Consider the following 15,017-nt stretch of genomic DNA (forward strand, 5'->3'; position numbering starts at 1 on the left):
AGTGAGTTGAGATGATTTATTTTGGAAAATGGGAGGAGAAGTGGATTAGTACAGTACCTTCAATCATATACCTGCTGGATTATCCTGTGGATGATGGAGGGGAAGAATGGGAGAATTGGATAAGACCTCAAGAAGAACATCTAGTTAAGGGGAATTATTGTTCATTAAAACGGGTTGTGAACAAGTTTGCTAAATAACTTTCCTTCAAAGCCATTAAAAGCCAACATAGTCTCCATGTGTCTTACACATAGTTCTTGTTTGAAACAAGTTGTGGCTTAATTGATCTCCTGAGCTCTCAGTCACATCAGTGAGTCATGGCTCATTTTTGAGATATTTCAGAACTTGGCCTTGAGCCCATGAATTTGGAGGTGAGAGGTGAATAGAGAAGACCATTACTTGTATTTTAGAGGGAGAGCTGGCTAAGAAAGAAGTGGTCTTGATGTAGGACTTAGGAGGGGAGATGCTCCTTTCTTTAAAAACATCCTCCATTTCAATGAAAATGGAGGTCTCTGCCTCAGTGCAGCCATTCCCAGAAACACCGCTAAGTCTTCCCAGTTAGTGGGAAGACTTTGATTAACCTAGTCTCATTTGCAGTGACTTTGTGGGAAAATAAAGTGGAAGATGAAGATGTTCAAAACTAGGTTGTCATTGAAATGCTTCTAAATTCAGACTCTTAGCTAGGAAATGGTTAACAAGTGAGGGGCTTGGAGGGTCTCTGCACATGTCTGTGTTTTATAGGACAATATGGAAGATGTTTTTAATAAGGAACCAAATCCTGAACAAGTGGCCAATGGATTATATGGTTTGCATTTGAAAGGTGAAAGGTTGCAGTAAAATACCTTTTCCATAGCTAAACACGTGGGTTCAGGATGCCTGTGTGCACACAGGGGTGCAAGGCAAGGAGAGGAAGAAGAAAGAAAAAGGACTGTGAGAATGTTTTCCTTGTGAGAGCTGCAGCTTTGATCATTAACTACAACACTTTTCTGCCCTCCCCCACCCATCTTGCTTTCCATTTCCATCTCTATTTCATTTTCCCTGGTTATCCACCCTTCTCTCTTTCTCCTCTGTATTCTCTGTTTAATCCGTCCTACTCCATTCTTCTCATCTCTTTGTGTCTCCTCCCCTCCTGTCCCTAATTGTTTCCTGGGCCTCTATTCCCTCTCCGAATCTGTCTCTGAGTTCTCCTCTTTCCCTCTCTGTCTCAGATATGTGTATCACAGCTCCAAGTGGATGGTGGCTGGCAACGCTGATTCCCCTGTGCCCCCAAGAGTTTATATACACCCTGATTCTCTAGCTTCTGGAGATACTTGGATGAGACAGGTGGTCAGTTTCGACAAACTCAAGCTGACCAACAATGAATTGGATGATCAAGGACATGTGAGTCAAATAATCCCATCTTCCTCTTCCTCCCTCTTCCCCCTTTTTTGCTCTAGAACTGACTAGCCCCAGGCTTTTTTCAAACAGGTAAAATAAGAATCTTTTTGAGATTCTCAAATTCATTTGCGATTTTGAGAATCTCAAATGAATCTTTGAGTCACTTTAAGTAAGTAAGCATAAAAATTTTTTTTCCTTTTGTGAAATTACATTTATTACAAATCTAACGTTTAGCAAACGTCTGCTGTAAGTTACAGTCAAGTCAGGAGAATTCAGCGACAGAAACAGAGGACACATTTTAAAATGGTGAAGAAATCACAGTATTTAATAAAATAACTCACAGGGCAGTAAACTCAGGGAAACTGTTGTTTCAGACAGTTCTGGCTGATTGGTCAAGAAATTTATGAATTTATAAGAGAAGAATAGGTTGTTAGGCTTGCCAGGTATAATTGGCGCAACTGATGTTATTAATTTATTTTTGGCAGTAAAACACGTACTGAATTTTCACTGAATGCCGGGATCCATACTGGGTGCTATGGGGAGATGAAAGAAGCTAAAACCATGGCTCCTATCTTTAGGGAAATGATAATTTTCTAAGGAAGAGAGAAGACACATATACCCTTAACTCTGACATGACATAAGAGAATGTCCGTAAAATCAATAACAAAGTGCAAATAACAGCTTGTAGAATTTAAAGACAGATGAACCCGTGCTGAAAATTTGAAGCAGGAGGGAACAACTGTCACATAGCAGAGGTTCTGAGACCTTTTAGTGGAGTGATGTCTGCTGGTACTGGAACCAATTCATTCAGTATTTGTCCAATTAAAGCAAACATATTGCACTCACCACCTATGATTGGGATATTTGCTACATGGTTCCATGGGATGTGATGCTATCCAATTACTTAGTCCTTCCAGCCATGGGAAAGTACACTGATTTCCAGTTTCCCATACATCCCACCTCTAAACTGTGCTCTTCCTGTAATGCTTTTATCCTGTAATTTTGTTTGCATGAGAGCTGGAAAAGATGTAGGGACCTTAGAGACAACGCTGGAGTAATGTTTCCCCTTCTCATTTCAGATCATTCTTCACTCTATGCACAAATACCAGCCTCGGGTTCATGTGATTCGCAAGGATTTCAGCAGCGACCTTTCACCCACCAAACCCGTCCCTGTTGGGGATGGAGTGAAAACATTCAGCTTTCCTGAGACCGTGTTTACCACGGTCACGGCCTATCAGAACCAGCAGGTAAGAGGCTGCCTTGGAGAGTCTCCTGCTGCAGCCGCTTTTAAAGGAGTTTACTCATCCTTTTGTAAGAAGTGCTTAGTCCTTCTGCATGGCACTGAAATGCTGGAATGAGAGACACCAGGCTGGCAGTGCACACGCGGCACTGGTGATGACAAGGCGGTAATGCCTAGTAGCAGCTGTCAGAGTCTACATTTAGATCAGAGGCAAGATCTTTGACCAGGAGGACCAAACCTCCTAAGTCATTTTCATGTCTCTCTGTACTTGTACCCATGTTTCATGATCTCTACTACATCCTGGCAAATGTTCCTTATCACTTGAAATTCTTGAAGTTTGATTCATTCCTTCCCTCTTATCCTCTCCGTGGAGCCGTCCATCAGGCTACATCAAAGTCATCAAGCCTCTCAAACTCTATGTCAGACCCACTGCTTCCATTTACACTTTCAGACTAAATTGGCCTCCGTGTGCTCACCACCACACCCTAAGATGTGTATGTTTTTATGTTAATAATATATTCATTCATTCCATTAATATTTCTTGAGAATTTACGATATTCTAAGCTTAGCAGATTAAGACGTTTCTCCCTAAGAAAGGAAGAGTTTTAGTTGAGTGAAAGACACATAAACACATAATGATAATACAGTGGAATAACTTAACGACAGAGATGTGGAAATGGTTTTTTGTTTGTTTGTTTGTTTTGGTTTGGGGAATGAGGGAAGTTTTTGTGGAAGAACTGATGCTTTTTCTGACACTGAGACACATCAGCATTAGCCAGTGGGCTAATTAGCCAGTGAGCGGGTGAGGGGAAGAGAGAGGCCAAGTCTGGAATTACTGTGGGCATTTCTAAACAATGTTCTTTTTTTTGAGGAGGGTGACTGGATGGATTTACAAGTGATCTCACTTTATGCAGTTCTCTGAAAGTTGTATGTGAATCTCATTTTTGTAAGTTAGATGGTATTTCATATTTTGGTAAATTGTCTAATTAGTAGGATCCTGCAGTGAATCTTTTTCTAAAACAGAGTTTTTGCTTGTTTATTTTGCTTGAAAGTCTGCTTACTTTTATTTTGGGCCTGCTTGGAGCAAAATGGACGTATACTATAGTACTTAATACCTTTTATACTGGATACTGTGCTCTGACAAAGAAAGCAATGAGGAAAAACATTCATTTACTAAATATTTATCAAGGGCTTAGTATGTAACAGGCAGGTGAAGGTGAGTTATACAATCTTTAGTTCATATAGAGTAGAAAGAATTTTTCTATCTTTCATGGCACATCCTGATAAAATTCCTTAGATGCTTTTTACCTTCAGGGGAATTTGATATACAACAACCCTTTAGTCCAATAAATGTTAAGTGCTATATGGTTGTTGGGCTTTCTCAGCAGCTGTAAAGTGTTCCCAACTTCGGACTTTCCTTTTAGATGCCGCATTTGATCTAAAGTAGGAGAAGAGCTTTAGTTTGCCATGGACGCTATTTTAAAATTATTAAGCTCTCTCGAACTCTTCAGATAGTAAAATTGCAGAGACCATGGAGAGTCCTTACAGAAAACTTTAATAATCAAGATTTTTTAAGCTCTGGTGCTAGATAGAGCAGCAATATAGACATGGCTTTTGAGCAACTGGAACTTTGGGATTAACTGTGTTACAGAAAAGGGGGAATATAAGTCTAAGTTCTTTGAAAAATTGTTTGGATTTTTTCCAAGACTACCCCAGCCGCCATTTTAATCATTACTTTCTCATGAAGACAGAGAGATGTGGCAATAAATATGACTCTAGAACGTAGTTTGTAGAGCAAACTAGAACACCGATAAATGACCATTCTACTGCCTCACTGAGATCGGTTCTAGAGGCCAAGAAGGGTCAATATAACCCAAGCTAAAACTAAAAACCTGCAGTTCACTGTGAAGACCAAACATGGGTACCTGAAATCCCTTTCACTTCCTCTGCATTATTTCACAGTGTTCCTGCACCTGAGTACATCCTATTCATATAAATATTTTGTCTATATTTGGACTTCAGTGGGGCAGTCATGGTTTGGTGGGGGTAGGATACCATGACTAAGATCATGGGACTTGGTAGTAGACATATCTAGTTTGGTTTCTGACCTTTTCACTGGTGAATTGTGTGACCTTGAGCAAATTTCTTAACCCCTTTCAACTTGTGTTTCCTGGTCTGAAAATGTCCTGGCCTCATAGAATTATAAGGACTAGACGAGGGAACCTGCATTTAGTCACGGACACAAACCTGGCACCAAATTGTCAGTAGTCAGCCTACATTGCTAAATACCTGCATCTGCACAGGCATGAAGGATAGTGGGGAACAGAGGCAATTTTAAAGAATAAATTGCTCATTAAAGAGAAAGTGGATTCTTGGGAATTGGAGGAGCTACATGGGCTCTCGAAGGTATTGTATTCAATAGGTAACTACTTTGATCTCTCTGTTCTCATGTCACGTTAGTGAATTCATGATGTGCTGACATTCAAAATAGATGAGTCATTCTCAATTCTGCCCATTTTAAAATCTAGATAACAGCTTTTGCCTGTTTAACAAGCCTCCAGTCCCTGGGTAAATCAAGTGTGATTGTTTAACATTCCCTTTGGCTGTGTAGATATGATTTAATATGATACAGTGCCTTCTAATAAAGCAAACTAACCTCAGGTCTTTCCCCCAGGAATCTTGAGGTCTGCATCCTGTAAGTCAGATCTGTTACCTAACCATAATTTTCAGACTTGTCATGAAGATGCTGGGTAGCATAAACTGTTCTCTTTTGTGAGCTATAGTCAGTGATTACTGTGTTTTTATTTCCTTCAAACTTCTAGATTGAGAACAAATAATATTTTAAAGCAAAGTTGTTTACTTCATTTTTTTTTTAAAGGGAAGGGTTAGGAAAGCTATGAGAAAGGAAAGAGGGAAGAGTCAGTGATAGGTCCTCATTGTTCTTAGGGACTTGTTCGGTGGAACACAAGGCAGGAAGGACAATAGAGGGAACGGAACTGAAATGAACTGTTGCCCAGCCTTCCTAAGGAAAGGCAGTGTCCTGTTCCATAGATAGCAAGGGGTTAGGCATTTGGAGACCTGGGTTTTATTCCTAAATTCTCCACTAGCTACCTGTGTCACTCTGAGCAAGCTATTTTGTCTTTCTGGGCTTCAGTTTGTTACTAAAATGTCATTTATTTTATGGAATAATGATGGCAGGCGATAATAGAGAGCTGTTAATTCTCTTTATTTGGTAGAATAAAAAATTGTAATGCCAATGTTGATCCTTCACATGTTGGAAGGGGAGGGGATTAGAATTGGCCTATGACATTTTGAAGCCCAGAAACCACTAATTAGGAGGAAGGACCCTTCCATTTCCATAATTCTAAGATATTTATAGTCTATGCATAGTACTGACTACATGCTTGGAAAATGACTGAATAATTAGCCAGCATACCTCTACTACCAGTTTCCTTATGTATCCATGGTTCTGCTTCCTTGGATATAAGTAGGAGTGAAGTGTGAAGAAAGAGTTTCTATTTTCATGAAATAGTTTATGCTTTTCTTTCCCCCTTTCCCATTCCTTCTCACCCTTGCTGACTGATGCATAGACTCCCAGGGCCGCTAGCATACTGAAGTTATTATTACTATTATTTGCTCTTGGAGTGCCAACTTGGCAGGCTTATCGCAGAGAGGAAAGTACACCATGCCCAGACTCTCATCATGGAGAAAAAGGTGGTAGAAGTTGGAATAAAGGTGATTCTACACTTAATGCTTTTTCTTGGAAGAAGCTGACGCCAATATGTCCTCATGGAATTAGCAGGAAATTTCCATTGCAGAGTCTTTGTCCTCTCTAAGGGAAAAAGACTGCTGAAACTTGATTTTTTTTTTTTTTTCCAAACAGGAAACTAGATTTCAAAATGACACAGCCCTGTTCTCCTCAGGTAATACAGTCTTATTTCTTGATGAGAATTGGCTACATGAACTAGATAGGAAGTCTGAAACCACAGCCAGGGTTGTATAAGCAAATTCAATAGGATTTCTGAGCCACTCATTATATCCTGAACTATTGAGCCAGTTTTGCTCTAACTTTCCAATCAAATTAGTGCAGAATTTTTTTTTTTATGTTGGCTTAAAATTTTTTTTTTATGTTGGCTTAAAATTTTTTTTTATCCTGATGGAACGCTTTTCAAGCAATATGGTAAAAAAAAAAATAAGAATAAGAGAGTGTTAATATGGGAAGTCCCTTTGAGCCTTGGTCCTGTAAAATTATACTGAGGATATTCAGGTTTCATTTTCTCTGTAGGTTGTGCTATTTATGTCTGCACTGTGCATGGTGAGGTATACCTCATTTATTAACTGCCTCTATGTTACTAGGCAAAATAGTGAGGGAAAATGATTAAAATGAATGGTGGCAAGCCAGTAATCACCCCCTTATGTGCCATAGTCTTCAATAACTCAGACTACACACATCAGTATAAGGTTATGGAAAGAAAATCACGGAAGAAAAGTGCTTCCACAACCTCTGTATTTTCCATGTTGCCTCATTATCATCAGACCAAGTTTGAGCATGACTGCTGTAGCATAGCTTTAGCTACAATGGAAGTTACTAATAGACCTTGTTCTGACTAGAAAGACCTTCAAGACTTTTGTCTGTAATGCCTACAGTGAAAGCAAATGGGATTGGGGGAGTTGTTTGGTCTGTATTCTCTAAGGCTTGTGATGGCTTTGGGACTGGTAATTTCTGTTTCCCACATCCTCATTCATTCATTTACTCCCTCACTCCATTCATTCACTGAACAAATATTCATTGAGCATGAATAGCATGTCATATTCGGTTCTGCTTCATAAAATGGTATATCAAATAGACAGGGTTCCTAGTTGTAGTCTAGGGGGAGAGACACATAGTAAATATGTAAACGACAAAATAAATGTGTAATTACCAACTGGGTTAAGAGTAAAGTTGGAATTAAAGAGGGTGTAGTTAAAGAGAGTGGCAGAAATATCCTATTTTGGAGGGATGGATCAAGGAAGACCCCCTCTCAGGAGATAACGTTTAGATTCAGACTTAAGATGAGGAGCCAGCTGTATGAAGAGTACAGAAGAGAGCATTTCAGTCTGGAGGTAGAGTGCACGTGGGGCGTCTGAGCAGGAAAAGAGCGTGGCACGTTCCAACACAGAGCAGCTCAGGTTGCCGGGCGCCTGTGGACCAGAGTCAGGGGAGGGTGGGTGGGGATGGAGAGATAGGCAGGGGTCAGGGCATGCTGGCCCTGCAAGGCCAGGCAAGGAGTTTGGATTGAATTCTGAGCATAGTGGTAGGCACTGAAGGAATGACATGGTCCAACTATGGTGTGTTAACCAAGATCGCTTTGGTTGCTGAATGAAGAGACGAGATTGGACAGGGACAAGAGTGGAAGAAGGGAGATCAGTTTGAAGAGTATTTAGAGTACTTTAGTCAGAATACGACACTGACCTGGTCTGAGGTGACGAGGTGGAGATCGACCGCCATATTTGAGTCTAGTTAATAAATATAATTGAGGGCAGGGTTGAAAATTAACTATTCAAATGAGCCTCGCCTCCTGCTCCAGATGGCCTCTAGATGTACGGTGCATGGGCAGGGGTGGAGGCAATGGGGTTTATGAGCCCTCACTGTGGTTGCTTGTGGACCCCTGTGCTGTTCTCTGGGCCTCACTGGCCTCTGCTGGGGTGGGGTCTGGTCTGGGCTGGTCCTGGGGTTCCTTGTGTTGATTTGTTTTACTGGCAGGAGACTGCTGACCTTGTGCTTTTGTGTTCTTGCCTCAGTTGGACCTCCTGGGCCTCCCTGAATGACTCAACCTCACCTCAGTTCTCATCCAGGGCCTCTGTTTGACTCCTGTCTGGACTGTAACACCTCTATGTCGGGGTCACCCTGCCTTCCCTGTTATGGCATGTGAGGACCTCTGAGTCTCTGACCCACTGCCGAAGGGCCATGGAAGGCTTGGGGATCCTAACTCAGGCCTCTTCCTACAGCATTTATACTGGCGCAGCCACCCCCATGTGTGTATGGAGGTGACCCTGCCAGTGTTCCTCTGAGTCTCCCCACACCACCCCTGGATTTTGGTTTGAGTAGAAAGCTAAGGCACATGTAAGTCTAACTGATTGCTTCTCTTCTGTCTCTCTCCTCTCTTCTCATGTTCCACTGGAGTGGAAGGGGAGGACTTTTACTTCTTTTTCTACCTGATGAGAATTCACCTTATGCAACATCCTTGTCTCCTGTAGGACAGCAAGCTGTCATTTGCATCCCTTTCTATACTGAGTCTACCAGGAGTTTCTTGATATGGGAACCATGGGACTATTAGAAACTAAGGATTATTGAGGTTGTGAATACATTGATTTATTCCTCCAAAATACTGTTATTGTTACCCTTGGTATTTGTAGATATAGCCTAAGTTGTCAGCACAGCATTAACTGGGATCATAATTTGGTTTGGATAGCTAGAATTGCTCTCTTCTACCTATAGCGTATCTAAATGTCTGCAGGGTAATAAAGGCTTTTCATGATGTGGCCTCAGGCCAGCATCTCAGCTTTCTTTCTCACTGCTTCTCTTCCTGTACCCTGTGCTCTGGTCAAATTGGACTCTTCAATGTTTCTCAAAAATGCTTCATTCCTTCCCACTTCAATTCTATGGCTTACATAGGACCTTTCTTCGGAAATGCTTCCCTTGTTCCTTTCTCCCCTTTTTGCGGTTTTCGTTAAAATCCTATGCATCCTTCCCAGCTTGGCTCACGTGCTTCCTCTAAGGTGAAACCGCAGAGCCCTTCAGGTCAGAGCGATTACTGCTTCCTCTAAGCTCTTGGGGCACTTTGCCTTTATTTCAAACCGTATCACTTTCTGTTTTACATTGTAACTATTAATATGTATGTCTTCTTTTTTCTCCTCAATTATAAATTTCTTGGGGGGGATAGTACACAGCTGTGTACTGACTGTCTGCCACGCTGTCACCTGTGCTACCTGTCACATTGCTTTGCACACAAAAGGCACTTGATAATAAGTGAATAATGAGTAGCACAATCACACTCTTCATAAAGCGGTCCAAATCCCACAATAAAAGCTTTGAAACAAGTATAGAGGTGTTGTGTTTCCTAACATTTGGTGTCATTTGTCTATTAAATCTCCGTGCAGACTCCTTGGCCTGAGATACAGGGAGCTGTGGGGAACTGGTTTTCAACCATTTCTCCCAGGATCATGAAATAGAAGGTCGTTATATTTACAGGGGTCTGTGCCCCCAAAACATAGCAGCACAATCTTATATCAGAAACCCCTATCATAAATGAGTCAGACAGGATAAGCCAACTTGAAGGAGAAAATAAAATGTTATAACCCCAACTTGAAAAGAAAATGTGTGTGTTTTATTGCTGTGGATTATGGAGGAAGAAAGAACTGATTTTAAGTCAACAACAGAAAAGCGGTGACAATCTTTAAACTCAATACAATATTCACAGGGCAGATGCTAAACTTTAGAAAGCCAAAGCTTCAGGCTCCTGCTCTGGTCTATAAAATAGATGTAAAATTGCTTTTGCTTCATTATGAGTGCTACATTATTAGTGTGCCACTCTAGAGGCAAAGGACGTTTAAGGGGAAAAAAATAACTTTGGTACTTTCAAGTCAGAGCCTGTTTGTCAGACTCTCACATTGCGTTTTAAAGACCTTTAGAATGTGGCTTTGGGAAATTCCACTCTGATGAAGTGAGACAGAAGAGGGACTTGGAAAGATTTGCAACACAAGAAACAACTTCAGCCGTCCTAGTGATAAGTTCTACAGTGATCAGAAATGGGAAGATGGTCTTAAAAATGAGATCCCCTTCTTTCCAGAATTACCTTCTATTGAGAATGACTTTCCTGCTTTCCTGAGCTCCTTAACCCCCACCTCTAAGTCTCTATCCCTTGAATGTAGCGAGTCATTAACATCTGGTTCAGACAGAAGGTATCCAAATGCCTCCCATGACAAAGGCTAAAGGCGGAAACACAAGAGCGCAGATGGAATTCGTTGGTCAGGCCATTCTAGTCTGGAGGCTGAGAGGGTAATATATACAGTTGCAGAGTGGGAGGGGACTAAGATAGGATGCAATAGAGAGGGACTCTTGCACTGAGTGGAGGTCAAACCAGATGACTACTAAGGACCCATCCAACCCGGGTCACACAACTGTTTGCACTGGATTTGCTCAGCCTTATGAAGCTGCTTTTTTGTTTCTTCTGATTGGCTTGTGGGACTTGGAGACTGGGTGAGTTGCACTGCGTCCTGCCCCATCCCATCCCACATTTGTAGATTTTTCTTTGGATGCAACCTTGACAAAAGTCCAGCTACTTTTTTGTGTCTTTTACAAGACCATTTTAGGTCATCAAATGAACAACCCCTAGCGGCAAGAAAGGCACAACTTAAGTGAAATGGGAAACGCAGTCAACTATTTGGTTCTTTCAGGCTGAGGCAGGTCGTCTGGTGACCTGATTGCACCTGATTGGATTGACTGAACCCATTCATTCGTTCTTCACTCACTTGCTCACTCATTCATTTACTCATTCATTCAACAAGCATGTTTCAACTGTCTCCTGTGTGTCATGCACTATGGATCTGACCATTGTCCAATTTTCCATCTTGATACCTTTGTTTGTCTGGGCAAGTGATTTATCACCATTTTGGGGCAAGGATGGTGAGCAGAAGAGAGCTTACAGAATCACATACTGGGAAAACCTTGGTTTTTAGGGAGATGTGGGTCAGATGGCTCAGACATCTGTGTGCCAGGACCAAGTCCTGTATCAACTTCAATCTAAATCTCAAACTAAGAGGAAACTAAATAAAAGCAACAGCTGTTGTTAACAGAGTGATTTTTGTTAACTTTCTAGGAGCAACCAAAAAAGAAGTCAGTTAATATAAATACAATTCATGCTTTTTTTGTTTGTTTCCAGATCACCAGATTAAAAATTGACCGAAACCCTTTTGCTAAAGGATTCAGAGATTCTGGAAGAAACAGGTGAGCAAACTGGGCAAGAGACTCACTGACCTTTCTTTTCTATATGACATTCTTTTCCCCAAGCCCCATTGGTGGCTTCTGGCTCTGGCTTTTTGGAGAACATTTGCATGCTAGGTAACTGTGCTGCTGCAGGCAAAGAGAAATGGGTAGTTGATCCAAGAATCAAAAAGCTGCCCCCCAAAGGTTGAATTATCCAAATTCTTTGTTAACACACCATAAATCATCAAATTGAATCCCTCGTGGTGTTCTTCTCCCTGCATTGTACTCGGTAATTTAGTCATTTAAAACAAATTTGACAGTGATTTATTGTCATTAAAAGATTGCAACTTTTTCTGATAAGTGTCTATAGGTGGCTACAGCACCTATAGTAATATCTCCTTTATTTTTCATTATCAGGAAAAAAAGGAATTGTGGACAAATAAAATTTTTCAGAAAAGTATTCCCTATAAGAGCTAAAACTTTGTTTAAAAATTGACCATTTTTCTCCTAGGAAATATTTCCAAACTCTACTAGATGTTTTCTGCTTTAGTAAAGAGAGTTTATAGAACACTACCTTTCTTGATGACCCAGCATCATCATTATGATTAGGTTGTTAGACTGTGGAAGGCTTAGGAATTAGTGACGTTTGTAGGACTATTTGCTCCTGTTGTAAATAGCCTTAGGGACTGTGGTATTTTTCTGGTTAACTCTGCTTCTGTCTAAATCCTTCCTGTGTCATTCTTCATATATAATATTAAAATCTGTTATTCACAGAGAGTTAGGAGAGAGCTGAAATTGGCAGGGAAAGCAGATACATTGAAGATTATTCAATCAGAAAATTTCATTTTATATAAACTATACTGAAACAGCAAATATGACACATGTGTCCTGTAAGTGTGTAGACCTTGCAATAACTATTTACTTTAATGTTCAGACATTTTCCTAATTTGGGGGCCTTTTTTTTACATCTGAATGACACAGTTTGTCAGGACTTTGCTATTTTCTCTTCAAGAGTTTTCAGATAAACTATCTAATATTATATTTAGAATCACTTTGTGAACTGTGTAGCACATTATATTAGAACCTAGTTTATGCTAAAAATCAGATGTGTGTAGTGATCATTTTCTTTACAAAATGATTTATGAAAGCACTTCTTATGAAACTTTTTATCATGTTTAAAATACACTTAGATTTCTTTAAAATTTTATTTTCCTCAGAATTTTTTAAGGTCACATCTATTGAGTAAGTAAAATTCACTTGAACTTCTGGTTTGAAGATGACAAAATTGAGTAATATTTTCTAGGTCAAGCAACTGGTTAGTTGTATAGCCTCAGGCATATGGACTCCAGGCCGAATGCTTTCCAGTTAATGACTCTTTGTTTAAAATAAGAGGCCTTTGTTTTCAAAATTTAACCAGTGAAGAAGCCAATACTTATTCCTTCCATTTCAGATAGACAGTCCTCTTCCTCCCAATTAGTTTCTATTCCATGTCCAGGTCACAAAACATGCCTGTGAGCCATTTCCTGTTGCCTCCTTTTCAGGGCTCTGCCTTCTGGGCTTATTGAGGAACTTGTTAGTGATAAGGAGCTCAAATAGAAGCTGGCCTTTCATAAAGAAGCCTCTAGGGTGTTTAAGATCTTTAGCTTGGGGTCCATGCATGCATTTCAGGAGTTCTGTGAGTTCCCAGATATTGAAAGGAAACGTGTGTGTGGATGTGCCGTGTGCATTTTTCTGGGGAGAGGTCTACAGCTTTCTTCAAATGTTCAGAAATGTCTATGACCAAAAGTTAAGAATTTCCACTCTAGACAACACCATCTGTCTCCAGAGACCAACTCTACTGACTTTAGTTATCAAACTACTTTCTTTTTCTTTCCTTCTGCATCTCCAGTGGCATTTAGTATTTGTTTGTTTTATTCTTGGCACTCCAAAGACTGCTTTCTTTTTGTGTCTTTTTTCTTTGCTTTGTCATCCCATTGGATTCCTTGTTTTTCAGAGGCATGACTTAGAACAGAAAATTGGAATAGAATGGCTGTATTGACCAGCATTAGAGCTTGCGCTGGGAATTGGAGCCACGCTTTAATCTTGAGATTAAGACCTTGTGTCTTGAAGCATTTGTCTCTGGTTAGGAAATTGTGATGACAGCTCAGTTAAAGTCCCAAGGTTCTTCTGTCCTCTCACTGGGCTAGAAAGGACCTTGACACATCATTTGGCCCTGGCCTGTGTCTGCCTTAAGGCTGGTGAATATCTTACTGCTCAGGACAGACCGTTACTTGTCTGTCCTGCCTGGTGGGCTGCTCTTCTTTGTAAGAACTCCAGGAAAGCAAAACTATGGATCTACATTAGCCCATGTCAGTGCCTTATTTATTTATTTCTGATCGCATGGAAATTCTTCATTATGTCCTATTAAATCTGCAGGCTGTTTTAAGTAATATCAGTAATTATAGAAGTTATTTGTGATTGAACACTTACTGTGTTCCAGACCTTTTACTTACATTCTTTCTAATCTTTAAAGCAACCTGTATTTTACAAATGAGGAAACAGGCTCCGAGAGTTTAAGCAGCTTTCCTAGTGTCACACAGTAAACTGAAGAAGGGATGAAAACCCAAGTCCATCTGACATCAAAGTCTGTGCACTTTGTGCTTTATCATGCTAACAGTCTAAACTTGACTTATTTTATCTTCAACAGATATCGAGAATAGAGCTCTTTCTCTAAACCCCCTTCATCCACTTAAAGATCCTACTCAAGTAGCCAGAACCTTCTCTTTTCCACATAAATCAACCTATATTCTCTGTCTGTGTAGACTCTTCCCCATGACTTTGTCATTTACTTCCTATATCCCAATAAAGCGTTCCATAGTCAAGGACAGGAAGTCAGGTTGAACATCCCTAGCAAGTGAAACTGTGATATGATGAGACTGAAGTCACCTGTGTCATGAAGGGACAAGGATGAATTAGGGAAGGTAGAAGCCATTTTCATCCTCCAGCGCTCTGGGAAGCTAGACTAAAATCAACTTGTTGGGACAAGTGTTGAAGCCCTTATATTTTCTCTTTAAAAAGCTCCAAATTACCTGATAATCAGACTTTAACTCTCACTAGCTGCCTGCAGGATGAGGGCAAGAATTATTAATGCCATTTTGCAGATGGGAAAATTGATAGATGAGGATATAGAGGATTATTTATAAATCTTTGGGAAGAGGTGGCCTGTGCCAAAACCAGAATCCAGTTGGTTCATCACCTTCCCACCAGTGCCCACCAGTGCCCCATCGCTGGCCCTGCTTGTGCTAACACAGTTCTTCTTATAAATCTGTGATTTCCCCCATGCATTTTAGACATCAAATGACTCGTACAGACGAGTATGGTTTGATGAGTTGCATAGAAATGTACCCCAAACATACGGATTACATTTCCTTGAAAAACACATGAGCTTAAAAATTAGGG

The 15,017-nt window shown here is 40.5% G+C and overlaps 1 protein-coding gene across 3 annotated transcripts in view; it reads left to right on the forward strand.

The window, feature by feature from the left end:
* The window catches only part of TBX15 (T-box transcription factor 15), a 109,283-nt gene that overhangs the window by 65,019 nt on the left and 29,247 nt on the right, over positions 1-15,017 (forward strand). For all 3 annotated transcript variants that reach the window (XM_082458912.1, XM_082458913.1, XM_082458914.1), the window contains exons 4-6: positions 1,206-1,377; positions 2,454-2,621; positions 11,536-11,600. In XM_082458912.1, the coding sequence (XP_082315038.1) occupies positions 1,206-1,377; positions 2,454-2,621; positions 11,536-11,600 (405 nt within the window). The remainder of the gene's footprint in view (positions 1-1,205; positions 1,378-2,453; positions 2,622-11,535; positions 11,601-15,017) is intronic.

Source organism: Balaenoptera physalus (assembly GCF_965194825.1).
Source record: "Balaenoptera physalus genome assembly, chromosome: 1".
NCBI classification, from domain to species: domain Eukaryota; kingdom Metazoa; phylum Chordata; class Mammalia; order Artiodactyla; family Balaenopteridae; genus Balaenoptera; species Balaenoptera physalus.